The sequence below is a fragment of the Pyrgilauda ruficollis genome, unplaced genomic scaffold (genome assembly GCF_017590135.1).
Source record: "Pyrgilauda ruficollis isolate IOZ18807 unplaced genomic scaffold, ASM1759013v1 scaffold164, whole genome shotgun sequence".
Classification (NCBI taxonomy): domain Eukaryota; kingdom Metazoa; phylum Chordata; class Aves; order Passeriformes; family Passeridae; genus Pyrgilauda; species Pyrgilauda ruficollis.
Window position 1 is genome coordinate 651,052 of NW_024515209.1, and position 20,770 is coordinate 671,821.

The window sequence follows — 20,770 nt, forward strand, 5'->3', positions numbered from 1 at the left end:
TCCTGTCTAATTCAATTAGTGTATTTATCCCTTCTAAATCCTTCTGTCATTTGAGTGGAGCTGTGATGGCACAGGGGCTACCTGGCAGAGGGAATTACCTGCCCCTGCCAGGCAGAGCAATAAGACAGAAAGTCACAGCAGAGATAAATACTGTGTGTACTCCTTCCCCCAGGACATCCCAGTCATGCCATGGTTTAGGAGAAGCTGATAAACTGAAAGAATTTTTTTTTTACTTGGTTGTACTTTTTTCCCTCATTTTTATGTGCATTCTCTTTTACTTGTGAAGTTTTCCTTTTAAGTTATCAGGCACTAGTTATTGTCTCTTGCTCAGGAGGGGCTGGGAGGGGCACAAACACAACCCTTGAAATTCTGCACCAAAAATCTGGCCTGGCACATGCTGGAGGTTTGCAGTGCTGAGCATCTCGAGCACTAAGCCAGCAGATATGCATCCTGAAAAACAAGGAAAAGCAAAAGGAACACAGCTGGGTTGGAAAAGAGGATGAGGAGTGAGGGACAGGACCAGAGGGAAATTCCCTCATTCCCGATCTCAGCCTTGTACAACCTCTCACAACAAGGTGTTGACTTGCCCACTTAACCCATGCAAGGAAATTAATTATCAGGTCAGAACTCTCCTGGCAGCTCCATCAGACACCAGCCAGGAGGAGCAATGACCTCTGTGGGAGGAAGAGGCTCCCCTGTGCCTCAAGAACCCGGATTTGGGAAGGGCAGCTCAGCCGGGTGAGGATCTCACACCAGGGACTCGCAGTAAATTTGTCAGGCTGCCTCTGAGCAGTGCCAGGTTTGTCATGGATTGACACTGGCACAGTGCCAGTTTCCGGGTCAAACCATAACAAGGTTTTATTTCCTCAGCCCAGCTCTCCAGAGCACAAGGAACATCTCCTGTTTGGCCCTGGCACCCTGAGCTGTGCCCAGCATCAGCCAGCTCTGTGTGCAGGACAGGGGGACCAGCCTGGGCAGGGTTGAATTCTCACCTTCTCCTGCCAGCCCCACTCAGACATTCAGGCTTTTGCTTGCTCCCTTCATGGAAAAGATAAAAGTTTGGCAGCAGCTGGCCACAGGCAGCCTTGGCAAGTCCTCAAAAGCTTGTCTTTTACACCTGGTTATGTGTCAAAGATATTTTTTTTCCCCTCTGAAGTGCCTTCCTAGGTGAACTAATCTCTGAGGACTCCACATCTAGTCAGTGTGTCACCTGTACTAATAAACAGGATACATGTGGACATCTCTCAAGGTGTTTAAAGACCTCTGCAGCACCATTTGCAAAGGCTTCACACAACCAATTAAATCTGGAATCTAAAATTTAAAAAGCCATTTGCTTGCAAATCTCGTTTTGATTGATTTTCTATCATGCTGTGGCTCCCATAATTTGTAACATAAAAGCACTACAGTGCTGAGAACATTGCTGTGTTCTTTCTTGATAGAAATCAGGGCCAAATTATGGCTAATTTGGAGTTCCCAAACTTCGCCCCTAACAGAAGAAAGGATGAGTGGGATGGCAGTATCCTAAATTCTCGGAAGCAGCAGGGAAAATCATAGCACAGTATCCTTTTCAGTGCTGGCACCCTCCACCTCTCTGTTTAGATATATATATATATATATATATATATGTGTGTGTATGTGTGTGTGTGTGTGTGTGATTAAGTGTATTACAACATTGTGAAAATAAATATATATTTTCCATCTGGCATTCTCCATTTAGGTAGAAATCCCGAGGGACACTGATGGGATTTGGTAGAAAAGAAATTTACCTGGAATTACAGGATATAATGCTCATAATCCATCTCCTGGCACAGAGCTGAGCCATGGGGTAAGCCTTTGTGAGCAGATGTCTGGTGTTTTCCCATCAGATCCTCAGGATAAACCTCCAGCTTAGACACAGGAAAGCACCAGGATGCTGCTGTCCTGCAGCCACTATTTCATCTGTGCAGTGGATAAAAACACACCCTAAGTGGCCCTGAAGATTCCAGAGTAGGAAAAGGAGTTTATGGGGACAAAAAGGAGGGGGTGTGACTTGAGAAATAGAAGGGAAACACATCCTGAGAAAGAAACTGATGCTGTTTTGTCAGGACACAGAGCAAATATTAAATGAGGGGCAATCTTGCCTTCTGAAAGAATAAGCAAAGAGTTTGGTTTGGGGGTTTTTCTTTAACCTTTATTTAATTTCAAAGTGTCCATTACAGATTCTCTCTTCAAGACTTGGTGAGCTGGATGAAGAGCTATGCTTCTATTTTGTCTTTTTGCTACAGGAATAAAGTCCCACAACACGAATACCTCTAATTCACAATGGAATTTTTTTTTTTTTATCACCTTCTTTCCCAAGGCATCTTTGAGACGGTTATCAGTGAATAACTGGCTAAACAATCTGTTGCCTGGTTTTCCTTTCATCAGCTGGTACAAAAATCTGCACAGACTACATACAACAGTGCCAGCAGAAGAAAACACCTCTTGTTCCACTGAGACACAGACAGGCTGCTAAATGTAGATGTTGCCAAACTGCTGGCTCCTGAGTTCATAGGACTCATTTCCACTGTTTCTCAGTGGCTCCTTCTCATCCCCCATGTCACTGTCCCTCATCTGTGCAAAATAGGCAGGAGCAGCTTTGCACTCGTAGTGCCTGTCCAGGGATTTCAGGTGGATGAGCATGTGCAGGGCATAGGCCAGGACCAGCAGCAGAATCAGGGACATCACCAACCCCATCAGGATTGCTGGGGAGAAGAAGGATGCACAGTCTCTGGCGTAGGCAAAATGTCCTTCCTGGATGTTAAAACCTTGAATCTACGGAGAGAACCAGAGGGATCATGTTAAATAAAGTACTGCTTCATTAATTTGTGTTTCATTCACTGGCTCCTGGTGGCAGTAAGAATTTCTGATTTAACATCTGCACAAATTTGTGTCTGCCACTGATAGCTGGAGCTAATGCTCAGAGTTTATCCAGGTCAGTCTTCTGAAGCTGAAGCCAGCTCTTCTAATCCCCTCCACTCTGCTCTGCTGCCCAAAGGATTTGCAGCTGTGTTTCAAACAGACCCTTCCACGCTCACTCTTGGTGGCTCAGCAATATTTAATTGCAGGCATGGTGCCTTTCATGTTAGCTGTGCATCTCCAGCATCACTTGCTGAGAGTCCCCAGAGTTTTTGCTTCAGACTGCACAAACTCCAACATGACAAACCAGGAGATATTCTCAAGTGCCTGCCCTAGGAGAAGATTTTTCTCACCAGTTCCACATGGGTGGCAGCAAACCAGCCAAACCACAGAAGGCTGCACCCAGCTATGGAAAACACCAACAGGTTTAATTCGTGGCTTCAGTTCTATTATGGATTTTAGCACTCTGACACGCAGGGAATTGACTGTCTGCTCCACTAAATCAGCCCATGGACAATTTTCACATGGTGACAAAAGGTTTTTCCATTCCTTCTTCAGCTCCTCATGCCCCCTGACTCAGGTATCTAAATGTAAGGCACTCTAGTCCTGCCATCTTAGGCTCCCTCATTGCCAAACGCAGAAGAATTGGCACTTCCAGAAGATTATTAATCTCATCCTAAAATAAGGGCTTAAGATGGGTCAGGGGAATTATCCAGTGGCTTTAGAGGCAGGCTGGGGTGACTGTAAGGAGGGTACAAGGTTAAAATTCCTAGGCATCAAAAGTGAAGTGAGATTAATCCCATGCCTGGGTGGGTGGTGCTGTTACTGGCACTGAGTGTGAGAGCTCAGTTCAAAATGATGTAATGACAAGAAATCAAATTCACTCACCACTAGAGGAAACACAAGCAGAAAGACTACAAAAAACAGCCTTTAATTTCCTTGGTCAGGAAAAGTCTTAGTTTCTGTTTTGTGCTCCATGTGATGCCTTGGGATTTTTGCTTTTATATTGCTCATACATTTGTGATCCTGCAGTTCTTGGGTGCCTAACTCCAAACTCCACATTCAGTGTCACTGCTGCTGTCCCGTTCTGGGCAGACACAACAATTCCTCTCCAGGCCTGGCAGTCAAGGACACCTCACTGCCCCAGGGCCAGAAATGGAAACAACAGTGAGTTGGGGGAGAAACCTGGGGTAAATGCCTTCATTAGCTGAAGGTGTAAATGGAACATTAACCCCCAATATGCAAATGGACCAAACTTATAAAAGTGTGAAAACCTCTGAGCAGTTGTTCGTTTTGGGTGTAGGCCTTGGGGAGAGCTTTGCCTGCCCAAAATGTACTTGAAGGCCCTTCAATGAACTTGTAATTTTCTTAACTTTGTCTGGTCTGTGATTTTAGATAGCCCAAAAAAAAATCACAGGTGAGGCACAAGTGCAAACTGCGCGTGGAAGGTGACAGCCTTTCCTTAGAAGGGCAAAACCTCCCCTCAACCTATCCAACGCATCCATCTGTCTGAAATCCATGGCATCACCTGGAAGTCGACGAAGGTGACCTCCCAGAGGTGGGAGAGGTCGTTCTCAGAGCTGGGCACCAGCAGAGCATGGTACCTCTGCAGGCTGCTGACGTGCTGGCAGTGGAAGGAGAGGGCGGCGGGCGCGTGGATCCCCGTGGCGTTGAACGTCGCCTGCACCGAGTGGTTGTAGAGCAGCTGCAGCCTGTGCAGGCTGAACCAGTTCTGCACAGACAGCTGGTAGTAGCTGGTGGTTAACAAGAGCCTGGGAACGCCGTGTTGGAGCAGAGAGGAGGAAGGAGATCGGTCAGAGGGTTGCAAGCGGTAAATTCGCGCGCGGAGCGACTCCGAAAGGCTCGCTGGCAGTTTGTGTCAGAATAATCAGAATTATATGAGCTCTGGCTCCTTCCTTGGAGTCTGGAAAGGGAGGGACAGCTTTGCACAGAGCCCTGGAAGAGCTGCCCAGGGAGGGCCTGGAGTGTCCCTGTCTGGAGACATCCCAGCCCCAGATTCTGTGCCACTGCCCAGGGCACCCTGCCTGGCGAGGGGAATTGCACCAGATCATCTCCAGAGATCCCTTCCAGCCCCAAATATCCTGGGATTCTGTCATTTGAGGTTATTCCCCTTGGCAGCTGAAGCAGTTTGGTTTCTCCCACAAAACAAGAAGAGTATGAGGGGATTTTGCCTAACTACTTGGGAAAATATGAATGCAAGACTGGTATTGTACCTCCACCCGCTGTATGGAAAGTCACTTTTCAAGAAATGCTGTTCTCTTCTATCACCAACATAAAGTAGGTCAGAGTCTGATGCCATACTGAATTATCAAGGTTTAGCTAAAATCTCAGACATGGGACAATTCCACACAAAAGACACGACCCAAACTTTTCCATGAGTAGAAAACTCAATGTAAGAGGAAAAAATGTCTTAATAAAACAAGTCAGGTGACAGACATGCTGAATGCAGGTGTTTCAGCTATACAAGAGTTTCTCTCACATTACTTTTGCTTAAACAAATTCTCTTTAATTCCCCACAAAACTGCATAGCAATGTATTTACATTATGTTATTATCTAGTAAGGATTTTATTATATAAACTTACCTGATAACAAGTCCCTTTAGATTGTCAATGTCACCAAACTTCAGGGAAAGCCTAGGTCAAAAAGCAAGTAACATCAGGCTAGGGAAAAAAAAATCAGAAACCTCCAGAGAAAAAAACACCACAAAAGATTAAGGAATTTTTTGCTCAGTCTACCCTTAAAGTCATTGGGGAAAAAACCTGAAAGGATTAAATCTTCCTCCAATAAAATATACTCATTCACCTCTTGACTGGAATGAGGCCCAGACTACCCAGAAAGAATAGAAATCCATGTTTAACTTCCACCAAAACTCAATCCCACTGCTTCCCACCTTAGCTGACAATTTGTCTCAGTGGATGTCTGCTCTCCTCCTCCAGCCACGACATCTCAGTGTAGCATCACCCCTGCCTGTCATCAGAAATTGTACACAGACACCTTGTTCTCATCTTTTTAAATGTCAGAGCATGAAGGAAAGCAGAGGTGAGAGCTCAGATTTCCACTCACAAATGCCCAGGCTGTGAGCAGCTCTGCACTGCTCACCTGCAGCACCCTTGGGCACCTTAAGTTCAATAAAGTGAAATGCCCTGGCAGGTTAATTAATGCAATAGATGATTAAACTAAATATATTCCTCTTGCTTAAAAGCATTATTTTTCCTATTCAAACCTGCATGGAGATTCTCATTGCTCAAGAAAGACAAAAAGAAAGCACAGTGAAAGCATGCAGGTTCTGAAAGGCCTCCAAAATTAAAGTTGAGGATTACTTAAGAAAACAAAACAAAATACCAACATCAACAGCAATATTTTTAAACAAAAATCCAACCAAAGTAAAAAACAGCTAAGCCCACAATTTTATAGGTGATCTAGACTTCTTGGGTAACGCTGGTCCCCTAAGACAGGACACTGAATCCAGACCATCCCTTGCTGTATTACAAAGGGAAGTCAGAAATAGTTGAGGATTAGACAGAGGCAAATGTGCCATTCAACTAAAAATAAAACAAAAATGCAGCTTGGATTATCATATCTGATACTATTCTCTATGTCTTGAAACCCTCAATTTTGCCTTAGTTTATTTTCTGTTAGGTTAAAATACTTCATAATCAGACTAAGATTATTTTCAAATTGTAGGCCAGAGGAGAGGGAGGAAAGTTTGTTATCACTTTTTTATCTTTAATATAAGTTTATTCCATTCTCTACCTCTGTCTGTCAAAAGAGTGCTGGATAAGTTCACATGCTGATGATGTAATATTCAACCTGCCTTGTTGAATAGCGTGACACTGGGTTCTTTTTCATTTTCACTTTTAGCTTTCTGGTAACCTCACCAAAATGTCTGTACAATCCCAAAGAGGTAACACCTGCTTTTCAGTGAAAACTTATTTAGATGTACAGGTGAAATGTTGTGTAGGAGATAAATGAAAATGCTGGGTTTGGCCATGTTGTTTTTATTGCTCTGTGTGTCATTGGAGATTTAAACTCCCTTTATGGGGTAGAATCAGTGCTGATGTTCACTTAGGATTTTTATGGCCTGCCAGAGTGGAATCTGGTGTGAGCCACGAGGCCAGCACACTGCATGGGGGAGAGAAGCAATCAGGCACGTGGCAAAAGGAAAGCAAAAAATACCAGCTGCCTTCCCAGGACAGCCAAGGCACTGGAGGATTTTGGATGCACTGGGGTTCATGTTTAGCTCTCACTCAGGGTGAAAAGCATAAAAAGCAAAATTTTGCTGAATGCTTCTCACTCAGTGTGAGAAACACAAAGCAAAACTGCTAAATGCTGTTGATACTGAAGAAATTAATGCCAGGCTGGAGTGCAGAGCTCAGGTTTTCAGACACTCTTGTGCCACATGCAAACCTGTGATGAAGCCACTCGCTGTCTGCAGCACCTCAAGGATCACAGCCTGGGATTTGGGGTGACCATCTAAATACAGACCTGCACCCTGTGCAGCACTGCTGGTGATGCCTTGGGATTTTTGCTTTTATATTTTCCATACATTTGTGATCCTGCAGTTCTTTGGTGCCTAACTCCAAACTCCACATTCAGTGTCACTGCTGCTGTCCCGTTCTGGGCAGACACAACAATTCCTCTCCAGGCCTGGCAGTCAAGGACACCTCACTGCCCCAGGGCCAGAAATGGAAACAACAGTGAGCTGGGAGGAGAAACCTGGGGTAAATCACTTCATTAGCTGAAGGTGTAATTGGAACATTGACCCCCAATATGCAAATGGACCAAACTTATGAAAGTGTGAAAACCTGTGACCTGTTGCTCATTCTGGGTGTAGGCCCTGGATGGGCTTTGCCTGCCCAAAATGTACCTGAATGCCCTTCAATAAATATAACTGGTTTTTGTTTCCTTAATTTTCTCCGACCTCTGTATTTAGGTAGCCCCAAAAAGGCATCACTGGGAGGGGAAAATTAGTCATGCACAGCACCTGAGCCCCACATTCCGCACAGGATCCCCTCTCCAAGCCCACAAGCAGCTGTGTGCAACAGCCGGAGGTGAAACAGACCAACAGCTCCAGCCCCACGGGCACTGAGAGCAAAGCTGGCTGCCCCAGGAGGGGCTGCACCACTGCAGCACCCGAATGTGAGTTTAAGCCAGGCTGGGCCTAAACTGCACGGCCCCTGCTGCCCACACTGTCAGGACAGCGTCAGGACAACATGGGCCTCTGCAAGGGCTGCTCTCATGATGCCTTGAAGTGGCTGCCTGGAGCAGAGGCTGGACAAGATTAATAGAAGAAAGTGGGTATTTATTAAAGGCCTTCAATAGGTGCAGCTTGGGCAGCCAGGAGCCTCCCACAGGCCGCACCCAAGGTGGACAATGGTCATGAGCTTTTCAGGCAATTTTAAGTTTGGTCCATTTACATTTCAGGGGTTAATCCTCCAGTTCCAGCTTCAGGTAATGAAGTCATTTCCCCCCAGTTTGCTCCCCCCAATTTTGTTTATACTTTCAGGGCCTGAGGCTGTCGGGTGCCCTGGAGTTTCAGGCCCAGAGGGATTGTGTTGTCTGACCCAAATGTGAAGACAGTAGCTAACACTGTATATGGAGTTTAGAGTTATACCCTAAAGTAGTACAGGATTTGAAAACTTAACAGCTAAAACCTTGAGGCTCCACTCCCATATGCAGCTCCCAGAGTGGTTGTCTGGCCCCAGCTCCCCCAGCAGAGCAGAATTCCCCTTACGTGGCACTGTCCTCGCTGCAGTTTGAGTCCCCAACATCCACGGTGGCACGGGCTCCAAAGGTCCTCTCTGTCAAATCCAGCTGGGTGTGGTTCTCAAACCTGATCAGGATCCTCTTGGCCCAGAACAGGATGCAGGGGGTGCCATTGATGGTGACATTCAGGGGGCTGTAGTGGCTGTGGGGGAACCCAGCGTGGCTCCAGGGTGCTCCTGCCCACTGTCCTCCCCTGCTCAGGTTGTAGCTGACAACCTGAGGGACCACACAAGAGATTTCTGTCAGAAGATGTGGTTTTGGAATTACCAGAAATCACGAGCCAGCCCTGGGCTGAGGAAGCAGAGGGATTCCTGGCTGTATCCCCTTCCCACCACAGGGATGGCACCTCACAGAACACCCAGCCCCAGCACAGAAGGTGCCCCCTCGATGACGACTCTCTAGAGCATCTCTAAAAATTTCTTCAGCCCACTGGAAAAGACTCAGATTTTGCCAAGGACACAGCCCACCATGCTGGAAGCACATTGGGCAGCTGTCCAGTGAGAGAAATGTCTGAGTTTACACCTACCTGCAGGCAGCTTGGCTCACCATGGCTTTAAATCAGAGAAATAGCTGCTGCAGAATGGGATGGATCAAGTAGGGATGCCTGCTTTTACAAAATCAGCTGCAGGACTAAAAGCCAGGGACTGCAGCTGCCTGTCCTCTGCACACACCAGAAAACTGCCATACCTTATAAGCCTAATTTCATAGCCAAATTTCAATTTTCAAAAAGACAATTTGGCTGTCAAGCAAGACAATTTGACTTAGGGCGCAGGAAGAGCTAAAGAATTTAACTCTCATTCTCAAATTTCACACTCAGATTTCCAGTCACCACCTCTGTCCTATCCAAACAGGGTAACACACACAACACCTGCATGACTGTTTTTACCATGTCATATGATTGCAAGTTCACATTAAAACAGAAAAGTTTTTTTGAGTCCCAGTCATAAGCAGCATCTTACCTAAGGCTCCAGAAAGGACACAGTTAAGCCCCAAGGTTTTGTCTTGGCTTAAAGAGAGATATTTTTTTGTGTGTGCTGTGCTGTTCAGATTAGCAAATCATAACTCTCAGCTCAGACCCTGAAAGATCCCTTTGAGACTGGACCTTACATATGGCACAAGGATGTTTTAGGATTAAAATTAATAAGCACTGACAGCAATGAGCTGAAAGCAAGGCAAGATCATGGTCAGGAAATGTGCTGAGTGGCTAGCAGTGTATTTATATAAATGACAGGGCTGTCTCCTCAGAAGTCCATATGACAGAGATTTATTCAACATGTTACTGACATTGGAATGCATCACTTTTGGTAAGGAAGCCTTTTATGCTCAGTTTCTGACAAAACCTACAGCCTGGTCCGAGGTAAAAAGCTCCCACTAAAAATCTGAAGTTTTGCTTCAGCTCTTCCTTCAGGACCAGCTGATATGAGAACAAGACTTGTGAAATCCCATTGTACAGAAGTGTGGATATCAGGATTTTGTCCCAAGCCCATGGCCAGCCAGCACCAGCACCTGAGGTGTCACTGCAGCCCTCAGAAAAGCAGAGAATATTTGTAAAGTGGTGGGGCAGAACTGCACCACAATGTTTTACATGGTTTTGTTGGCTGTTTCTTGTAAACAAAGTAAATCCAATTTAATTCAGCAATGTAATTAAATTGAAAGACCTAAATGTGCTATGAAAAGGGTTCACAGACCCAGCCCTCCAGGAATTACCTGTGCAATTGCCTCTTGACTGGCATTAAACTTTGGCTTCATACCACCACTATAGTGCTGACCTGCAGGAGGAGGAGTGTTCTTTCATTATTAGCATATTATAAACACCAATTTATAAACACCTTTATAAAAACACATATTTATAAAAACATACATTTATAAATTTTTGCACTTTCCTATGCAAACAGTAACTATCTCTGCACAAAATGTGTATGTCAGAATTACTGCTTTTGCCTTGGAAAATACTTGACTTGCAGCAAATACTTCCTTCACTACACATATTTTCTAATTTTCCTTTCTTGTTCACCACAGTTCCTCTTGTTTTCATTGCACACCTTGACACCCTCACTGGGAGGAGCTCCAGTGACCCAAAATTACAGGCTTCAGTCTATATCTGTATTTATTCATCTCAAAACACATTAAAAGCTGCTTTTTTCTTCATGCAGAAAATTCATCAAAGGGTGTGTGCTGGATTGCCTGGCAAAAGTGTGGTAACTGTGCTGGGAAATTTCTCCCTGCACTGCCAGAGACAGGAAGCTGTGACAAATGCCCTGACATCCCAACTCCTCCTTGCCAGGAGGGTGAAATTTCACAAGCACAGATCATTCCATGGGCACTCTCACAGTTCCATCCTTCAAGCACCTAACTCTGTTTTCATTTGGTTAAAAAGAGGTGAAAGCTTATTCCTTCCACATTCTTACTGCATGCTGGAGTTGGACAGTAAATTATTATTTCAATAGGAAAATCCTTTAAAGGGTATTTGTAAAGAGGGTTATGCTTTAACAAAACATGTGACAGAAAAGTCTCCAACATCTGGGAATTAAATCTTCTACACTAACAGCATCCGGGGATTCAGCCCCCTGAAAGCCTTACCAGTTCTCTGGAGAGAATCTTGATCTGAAAATTCATGTGAGCTAGGAGAGAGGAGAAAAATATTTATTGTGCAGCATCTGAATTCAAAGTCTGCAGCAAATTCAGTGGGGAGAGCTCCTGCTTCAAAAAACATTCCAAAGGCAATTCAGGTCCTTGGCTGGTGAAGGCCACAGGAACAGGGCAAAATATCCCAAAGCTGCTGTAGCTTGGCTAAAATTGTCTCATTTTCAGAGATCACTGAGCCCTGGCAGGCACTCCCATGTCCTTACATCCCATGGGATGTCAGTTTTGGGCTGGGAACAGAGCCAGTTCCAGTGCACAAGCAGGGGAACCAAGGAGAGCTCAGGGCCACCCTCATTCCCCAGGGAGGATCAGAAGCAGTATGCTGGATTTGGAGCAAAAGCAGGGGCTTGGCATGCCTCAGGCACAGATTTACACCACCTGGATGGTTCCAGGCAATAACAAATCCCATGGGAGGCACTGCAAGGCTGGGCTCAGGTGAAGCACATCTCAAGTGACAACCACCAAGCTCACGGACTTTTTCAGCATTTGGTTTTCTTCTCAGGCATGTCTTCAGCTGCTGTCAGCACAGCCAGCTTTCCTGAGCTGGAGACTGAAGCCCAGCGGATCCACAAACTCCAACAAACACCGGAAGAGCAAAGCCCAAGAAACCAGGACTCCCTCAGGACCAGAACCCTCTCCCTGAGTCCATGAGGACTTTCCACATTACAGCAGCTTCGTTGGGACTGCATCCCCTTTCAGTGGATGGATTTCCTCCTGTGATGGCCTCTGTGCCCTTCCCAAGGCTTCCATCAGAATTCCCACTCTCCCAGCTGAGCACCAGCCCGCAGACCCTGCCCTCAGTGCCCTCCAGAGCTGCCTCACCCTCCACTGCACAGGGAAAAACACACTCAAATCTTCCTCCCTTGCCCCATTTATTACCATCTTTCCAAACCACCACAGCAGGAGAAATGTGTGGATATATTTACACCGAGGCTGGCATGTAAATATTAGGAATTAGAGCAGTTTTCAGTGTTTATGTGCAAATTTCACATAAATTGGTTGTTGGAATTGCAAAGTCAGGGCTTGGTTCTCCTGGGGAGTGCTTGGACAGCAGGGTGAACCCTCCCCTGGTGAGTGTCAATGTGTTTGTGGGTCCCAGGACAAGGGAAGAGATGAATCTGACTCCATAGCTCTTAGAAGGTTGATATATTATATTATATTATATTATATTATATTATATTATATTATATTATATATGCTGAAAAGAATAGAGAGAAAAGAAACATCAGAAGGTGAGGAAAGGAATGAATAATAAAAACTCATGACTGCTCAGAGCCTTGACACAGCTGGCTGTGATTGGTCATCAAGTAAAAACAATTCACATGAACCAATCCAAGGTGCACCTGCTGGTAAACAACCTCCAGAGCACATTCCATAGCCATTGTTTTGTTTATTGTTATTGTTTACATTTCTTTTCTGAGGCTCCTCAGGAGAAAAATCCTAGCAAAGGATTTTCATAAAATATCACAGTGAAGGTGGGTTCTGGGCAGGGGCATCTGTGTGACCCACTGGCACACAAGGAAGGGGTGATCCCAACCTAATTTCCATCACAGCATCCTCCAGGGCAGATAAATGGGACAGCCTAGAGCCCACCCTGCCTGCTGCCCAGACTGAGAGAACTTCATAAAGATCTTTCAGAAAAGTTCAACTCTGTTCAGCATTTATCTGGCAGGGTTATTTACATAATAATTTTTATCTGGTTATGTTATTTACATATGGAGAGGCCAACTTTGTCCTCAGTTGCTGCTCTGAAACCCCAGTGGCTTCAAGAAGCACTTTCAGAGTGGCTCTTCTTTCTCCAAGTGCTTTTTGGGTGCCAGGGTAGTGCTAACCTGGGTCTTCAGGAGGCTTGAGGCTGCTGATGTCAACAGCAAACCGAGATGGGTAGAAATATTCAGATTTTGACACGCAGGTAACAAAAGATGTGGCTACAATGGACCAAAACTTGTTTTCTTGCTTAAGCAAAACCCTCTCTCAGGCTGTTTTACAGTTAGGAACACGGGTCTTGTAATTTGGTGTAGCTTTTTTCATCCTTTCCAGTCTTTCCTCATGACAGATCATGCCTTCAGGCTGGAAAAGGTAATTTTGGGGGGACATTTTTTTTCATGGTGACACCTACAAAATCAAGAACGTCCATTATTTAGTTACACTAAATAATGTCCATTATTTAGTTACACTGACTTTAGTTGTACTGAGTTGCAGCTATATATATATCTACCTAGTTGTGCTTAGTTATACTTTTAGCTCCTCTCCATATGCATAATTAAACACTGTATGCATATATGCATAATTAAGCACTCACAGCCATTTACTCCAGCTTGGAAATCACCACGCTGTGGTACCTGGACTAAAACATTGGGGTTGGAAGAAGAATGGTGTAAAACTGCAATTCATTCCATTCCCTGACAGGTTTCTATGCTGTTTGCGCCAGAGGAAAGGTTAACTCTGGTTTTTTGTGGCTGTCCATTAAGAAAAATGAATCCTGGCTCCTCCACACCCCGCGTGTGCACAGCCACTCTGGGAGAGACGTCACATCTCTGCTTTCAGCATGAAGACACTCAAACAGAGATGAATGTGCACAGCTGGTGAAATATTCATGCTTTCATCAGGAGAGCAGAGCAGAGGGTGACCCGGGCGCCTCAGCCCCGTGCCAGGCACCCTGCCACCAGCCAGGCCCTCCTGCTAATTACCCCGTTAATTAGCAGTGCTGGCTGCCTGCTCTCACCCTGCAGAAGGCATGCAGTGCCAGCAGGAAGGGGAATCCATCAGCCCGTGCCACAGCCAGGCTGTGGCTGGAGCATGGGGATGATCCCGTCCTGCTGTCCTGGTTTTGGGTGGATTTGATGTTGTCAGCTCTGTCACCGGTCTCTGACACTCACCCTGAGCTGTCACCAGGGTGTGGTCCATGCCACGGCCACCCTGCTGCCAAAACAGCAGTTTTTCTACCCAAAAAGGTCAGCTGGGGAACCCACAGGCAGCAGAGCCCTGTTGTCCTCAGCTGGAGCGTGTCCCGTGGAAATAAAAGTATTGAAAGTGAGAAAGGGGAAAATAGCTACACGCTAAAAAATATGTGTCCCCTTTTGATTATAAAAATGGTAATTACATGTATAAGAGAAAAGAAATAGCCAGCACTAGAGTAATCTCCACAGCAAATAATTTCCAGCACTTTGAGTTAGAGACCCTTTTATCAGCCTCTCTTAGTCTGAAATTTCAAATTCATTTGATCACAAGTGGAGTATGTTTGATGAGCCATATTATCCCTTACCCATTGGTAAACAGCTCTCCCAGAAGCACCCAGGTACGTATGTTGTACCTTGAATTTACCACACCAAGCATGTTAGGAACCCACATGAAATTGGATTAGCCCTAATACAAAGCACTGGAATGACTAATCACTGTGTAAAACCCAATTAAATAGGATTATAAGTATAAAGAAGTGTAAATTTCCTCTTATCAGATGACATTATCCATCTACATAAGATAACCAAGTCTGGCTTGTTTGTCTGCAAAAGTTGATAAACACTCCAGCTCTTGAGGACTTCCACGTAAACAGCATTTTCTCCACTCAAATAACCACATGAATAATCCTGGCACTCAGCAGGGGTTGAGAGGGGAGCCCACAGGCAGTTTTCATGCCTTGTCCACACTTCTACTCTTCATGTCACTGCTCTGATGAGCTGCACCAGATGGGAAAATGCACTCTACATCTACAGAAACAGTATTTCTGTTTTTCCATTACTCCAGGGTCATCTCCCTGCGACTGATAATCTCCAGATGCAGAATTCCTCACTGGCTGCTGAACTGGTTGCAGCTAATTTACGAGACATCCAACTGGAAAATAACAAATGCACTAAAAATAAAATTCTGAAAGGTGAGGAGCACCTGGGGGCAACGCACTGCTTGTAGTCCTAGGGACACTCAGCATAAGGAATTGCAGTGAAGTTATTAATGCTATAAATATGTAAGTTTGCAGAGACCAGATTCAAGGAAAGAGCTGGTTCTTTCTAGGAAACATCCTGACAAAAAAATCACTGACTTTTAAATGCCTCTGTGTAAGTCCTATCAATAAGAAATATCTACAAACCCCACAAGTCTTCTGGTTTTTTAATGTGTGATTTGACACAGGGAGACAGATTTACATAAATACTTTACAAAGCACTGATTACTGGGGCTGATTTGTAATTAATTAATTGCAAATTAATAAATAATTGCAATTGATTGCAATTAATGGATGTCCAACAGGATCAGAGTAAGATGATACTCAAGCTTCCATTTTTAACACAAAAAGAGAAACTGAGCTCATAAAACTTCTAGCAAATTAACAGTGTGCAGGCACAATCCCATTTCCAATGAGACAAAATTCCCATTTGATGCACTGGCATCAAGATCATGACTTCATCTGTTAATATTTATTGCAATAAAGTTCAGGTAATGATCCACTGCTTGCTATCTTTCAGATTTTGGTCTGATTGAAAAACAGAGAAGTGAAATTATACTAAGAAGAGCAGTAAGAAATCTGAGAACTGGCAGAGGAGAGCAGCAAGTAAGCCATTTAATGAAAACATATTGTAGTATTTATCAGTAACTGGCTACCAGATCTCTTAATACAAGCTTAGGCAAATCACCACATGTCCTTCTTGCCTCAAATGCACAGATTTTGCTGACAGCTGTGACCTTCCTCAGCATGTTTGTTCTGTGGTTTTGTTTCTGTTTTCAGTGACTTTGGGCATCATTCAACTCACACTGCTCAGGCTGTTTTCACTTTCTTAGTGCTTGGCTCAACAAAGTCCCCTCTTCCCCCTGCTATGATCTGGGCTCAATGTGTTTCATTAGAGAGTGAAACAGCATTATTAATAATAAACCCAAATCTCCAGTAATTTTTTTAAGTTTAATACTCACTTGCAATATTGAATTCACACTTGAAATACTCCACACAAGCAGAACATTTTCGTGCCTGAGTTTCTTGTAGTACTTTTCACACCCTTGCTGTTATGCTATTTATAACTCCCTTTTCCCAGGGACCAGGGAAAATCAGTGTGGGAGTCAACAAAACAAAATGAAACTTAGGGCGGATGCACAGAAAACACCCGCCTGTAAACAACATTCACGACATTGTAGCAAAGTTACATCCCTAACGCACCGCCTGCTTCAAAATAATTAATTTCTGCATTAGCCCGGGGTGTTTTCAAACCTGGAAAGGAGAGCAGAGCCGCGTTCTGAGCGCGGACGGCAGCGCTGAGAACCTGCGCTCAGCCAGCTCCGCCAGCGCCCGGTACCGACCTGTTCGCCGCGGGGCTCCTCTCCTCGGAGCCGCCGAGCCCGGCGCAGGAGAGCAGCAGCAGGAGCGGCAGGGCAGCGATCCCGTCCATGGGGAGGCGAGAGCCCCTCCACGCCCGGCACATCAGCGCTCCGGTGCTGCGGGGGCGGGACAGCAGCGGGGGCGGCGGCTGCGGGCGGAGCCGCGGCTCCATCTCCGCTCCATGCCCGCTCCATGCCCGCTCCATCTCCGCTCCATCCGCGGCTCCATCCCCGGCTCCATCCCCGGCTCCATCCCCTGCTCCATCCCCGGCTCCACCTCCGCTCCGTCCCCGCTCCATCCCTGGCTCCATCCCCGCTCCGTCCCCGGTTCCATCTCCACTCCATCCCCGCTCCATCTCCGCTCCATCTCCGGCTCCATCCCTGCCCCATCCCTGGCTCTATCCCCGGCTCCATCCCCGCTCCATCCCCGCTACATCTCCCCTCCGTCCCCGGCTCCATCCCCTGCCGCATCCCAGCTCCATCCCCAGCTCCATTCCTGCTCCATCCCCATTCCATCCCTGGCTCCACCCCTGCTTCATCCCCAATTCATCCCCTGCACCACCCTGGCTCCATCCATGGCTCCATCCCCGGTTCCATTCCGGCTCCATCCCCAGTTCCATTCCGGCTCTATCTCCCCTTCATCCCCGGCTCCATCCCTCTCCATCTCCGGCTCCATCCCCACTCAATCCCCAATCAATCACCATTCCATCCCCGGCTCCATCCCCAATCCATACCCTGCATCACCTCGGCTCCATCTCTGCTCCATCCCCGCTCCATCCCCGGCTCCATCCTCACTCCATCTCTACTCCATCCCCACTCCATCCCCACTCCATCCCTGCTTCATCCCCGCTCCATCCCCAGCTCCATCCCTGCCCCATCCCCAGCTCCATCCCCTGCCTCATCTCGGCTCCATCCTTGGCTCCATATCTGGCTCCATCCTTGGCTCCATCCCCGGCTCCATCCCCGCTCCATCCCCACTCCATCCCCAATCCATCCCCACTCCATCCCCACTCCATCCCTGCTCCAACCCCAGCTCTATCCTCGCTTCCTTGACCCATCCCCGCTCCATCCCAGTCCTATCCCAGACCCATCCCCGCTCCATCCCCACCAGCACCGCCCTCCGTGTGCCCCCCGCACCTCCCCGGGATCTCCCGAAGCAATGATCACTCGGTCTGGGGAAATTGTACCCGGGTGAGAGCTGCCTGCTGTGGGGGAAAAGGAACAGGATCAGATGGGCTCTAAAATCACACTGAGGTTCACTTCTCATCTGTACTAAACCTAACCTGAAAGGGATGTGAGGGTGATGTGTACGAGCAGCTCTGGAATTTCTCCTTCTGTTCACAGAATTAATTGTGTGTATTCTGAAGTCTTATAATATTTTATGTCATTAACATATTATAGAGATGAGATAGATATATGTATGTTAAATATCTCGACTTAACTGATGTGAAAGTAAGACACTGCAAGCTTTGGAGCCAAATATTTGGAAGCAGTTTCCTTTCTTCAGCACTAATTCAGTTTGTGTGTGTCCAACTTTCTGGACCAATCGTTTTGTTGGTTTGAATTCTAAAACTGCTGAGGAACTTAGATTGGGAGGGATCTTAAATCCCATCCAGTGCCCAGTGTTCCATGGCAGGGACACCTCCCACTGTCCCAGGCTGCTCCAGCCCCAGTGTCCAGCCTGGCCTTGGGCACTGCCAGGGATCCAGGGGCAGCCCCAGCTGCTCTGGGAATTCCATCCCAGCCCCTGCCCACCCTGCCAGGGAACAATTCCCAATTCCCAAGATCCCAGCCAGCCCTGCTCTCTGGCACTGGGAAGCTCTAGGCCATTTCACAGCTGTGCAATGCCCACAAAATCACAGTTTGCTGTTTCAGATCAAGACACCAAAGGCCCCACACATGACTGTGACTGCAGAGGGTTGGCTCTGGGTCACCCTCAAGAGATTTGTGGGTCAGACACACTGGTACCCCTAAGAATCACAGAGTCATGGAATGGCTTGGGCTGGAAGGGACCTTAGAGGTCACCTAGCTCCAAAACCCTTGAATATCAGGCAGGACATAGCCATGCACCAACCTGTAGGCATCAGACACCCAGTGCTGCCCTGCTACTGCTGATGGCAGCACCAGCGAAGCTTCACTTGGCTGACTGGGAGCTCCTGCCTGTGGCATTCCAGATATTAGGGAACGATTGGGGCTTTAGCATTGTAATCATTAAAAAGGATTTGCCATCTTAATTCATTTCTCCTTCTGGGATGCAGAGGGTATCTGCTCATCTGAGAAATCCCCCAACAGCTTGTCCTCAGTTGAGCGGCTTCTATCCAATTTAAGGAGGAGTAAAGATGCTTATGTGACAATCCCAGATTGAAAAATTAGACGAGGGAATGTAGGATTAAGCAAAAACCACTTGAGGATAACCCCTAAATTTTCTGAGAAGCACCAGCAATGCATGACGCTAAAGTTAGAGCAATTACACCACAACGGACACAGGGCTCAGTTAAAAAATTTAAGCAGCCCAGGGAAGGGGGGGCAGAAGTATCACACACTTTTCTAAACACTGTGAGGTCACTAATGTCACTGCCCAATGCCTCAGCATTGCTGGCTCCTAAAAAAATGGAGGAAAAGGCACAGAGAGGCTTTCTGGTGGTGCCTTGAGATCAGATCCATATTTCCCAAGCAGTCCTCATCCACTTGGGAGTAAAAGCTGAGAAATAAAAACTCTGAAATACAAACCAGTAGGGGACAAAACAAGAAAAAAAATGTGTCCTTTGAGGGCAGAGAAAGTGAAAGAAAGTAGTATAAACAATACCTGACAGGCCACAGGTAAAGTCAGCACTGGTAAAGTCAGGCTGAACCCCAAGAGGATGCTCTGTGACAACTGGATGCACCTTCAGCTGCATTCCCACCTCCTGTGTTTCCATTTATTAATTTATCAATACCTGCTGTCTTGGATCACCATTCCACCTCAGAAAAAATACTGCAAATTTTCTCAGAAAAAATGGGGGGTCGCAGACAACCCAGAAAACACTTAACACCAAACTGCCAGCATGGGTTAAACCAGAATAAATCAGTGAAAATATCCTGACTCTCTTGCTGTATATTAATGCTAGGGGTACTGGTAATAAATCATTATTCAGCAATCAACTGGAATACTGGTGAAGCAAAGAGCAAGAGTAAAAGCCTGATAGTAACAAAAAATCAACTTTTTTTTTAATGCTGCTTTTTTATGAGGTTCAAGCATAAAAAAATACACTTGGTACCTGAAAAGAAATGAGATCCTCATTCTGATGAAGAATGATGACAAAATCAGCATCTCTGGGGTTTGTAAGAAATTCTGAATGGAGCCTTGCATGCAGCAGTCCTGACGAGGGTGTGGTTAGGGGAGCTCTTGCCATTCCTTTTTTGAATTGCTTTTGTCTGGTTTATGTTGAAATCAACCAGAAAAAGCTTCATCCTTGAAATTTTTCTGGCCACAAATTAATCACCTGTAGGGCAAAGTCAGTGGGAAGTCAGCAGAATCCCAGAATCCCAGGATCACTGAGGGTGGAAAATCCCTCCCAGCCCATGGAGTCCCAGCTGTGCCCCATCCCCACCCTGTCCCTAGCCCAGGGCTCTGGGTGCCACCTCCAGGTGACACCTCCAGGGATGGGCACTCCAGACACCCCTGGGCAGTGCCAAGGCAGTTCCTGAGCCCCCTTTCCATGGGGAAATTCCTGCTGTGCCCACCCTGAACTGCCCTGGCCCAGCCTGAGGCCGTTCCCTCTGCTCCTGCTGTTTGCAGCCTGCAGTTTTTATTGTACTTTAAACAATGTTGGGGTTTTTTTTGTTTTGGTTTGGTTTTGGTTTTGGGTTTTTTGGTTTTTTTTCATTTTGTTTTTTGGGTTTTTTTAATCTACCTCACAGGAAATGTAATTATGTTCAGTTCCAGTCAGTGCAAAAGCCCACAGCTCTGTCAGGGCTGTGAAGCAGTCAGAGAGTGACAGGTTAGAGGTGGCAGCCTGGCCACCCCCGGTGTGTCACCGCTGTCCAGCCACCCCCTGTCACACAGAGTGCCCAGAAGGACACTCATGGAGACCCCGGCATGACAGCTGTGCTGCAGGAATTGTGCACAGGCTGGGTTTGCACGGCACAAAGATGGATAATTTGTTCCTGTGGCTGCGTCTCCTC

The 20,770-nt window shown here is 46.4% G+C and overlaps 1 protein-coding gene across 2 annotated transcripts; it reads right to left on the minus strand.

Annotated features, from left to right (window-relative positions):
* Positions 1-2,151: 2,151 nt before the first annotated feature.
* Positions 2,152-16,709, minus strand: ATP6AP1L (ATPase H+ transporting accessory protein 1 like). 2 transcript variants are annotated; one of them, XM_041463318.1, is made up of 7 exons: positions 16,589-16,709; positions 11,246-11,286; positions 10,373-10,434; positions 8,634-8,881; positions 5,482-5,532; positions 4,406-4,649; positions 2,152-2,793 (listed from the first exon to the last, which is right to left on the minus strand). In XM_041463318.1, exons 1-7 carry the CDS (start codon positions 16,675-16,677, stop codon positions 2,491-2,493), a joined length of 1,038 nt encoding a protein of 345 aa, XP_041319252.1. In that variant the 5' UTR covers positions 16,678-16,709; the 3' UTR covers positions 2,152-2,490. The 2 variants fall into 2 exon arrangements, with proteins under 2 accessions (XP_041319252.1, XP_041319253.1); XM_041463319.1 differs by lacking the exon at positions 11,246-11,286 and having other exon boundaries at positions 16,589-16,705.
* Between the last annotated feature and the right edge of the window lie 4,061 nt (positions 16,710-20,770).

Bases quoted from the DNA above. Each gene is read 5' to 3' on its own strand.
- ATP6AP1L (XM_041463318.1), bottom strand. From the start codon at position 16,677: ATGGACGGGATCGCTGCCCTGCCGCTCCTGCTGCTGCTCTCCTGCGCC. The intron at 5,533-8,633 runs GTAAGGGGAATT...TTTTTGACCTAG, and splicing joins TGCAGCGAGGACAGTGCCAC to GCTTTCCCTGAAGTTTGGTG. The intron at 4,650-5,481 runs GTAAGTTTATAT...CGGCGTTCCCAG, and splicing joins CTAAAGGGACTTGTTATCAG to GCTCTTGTTAACCACCAGCT.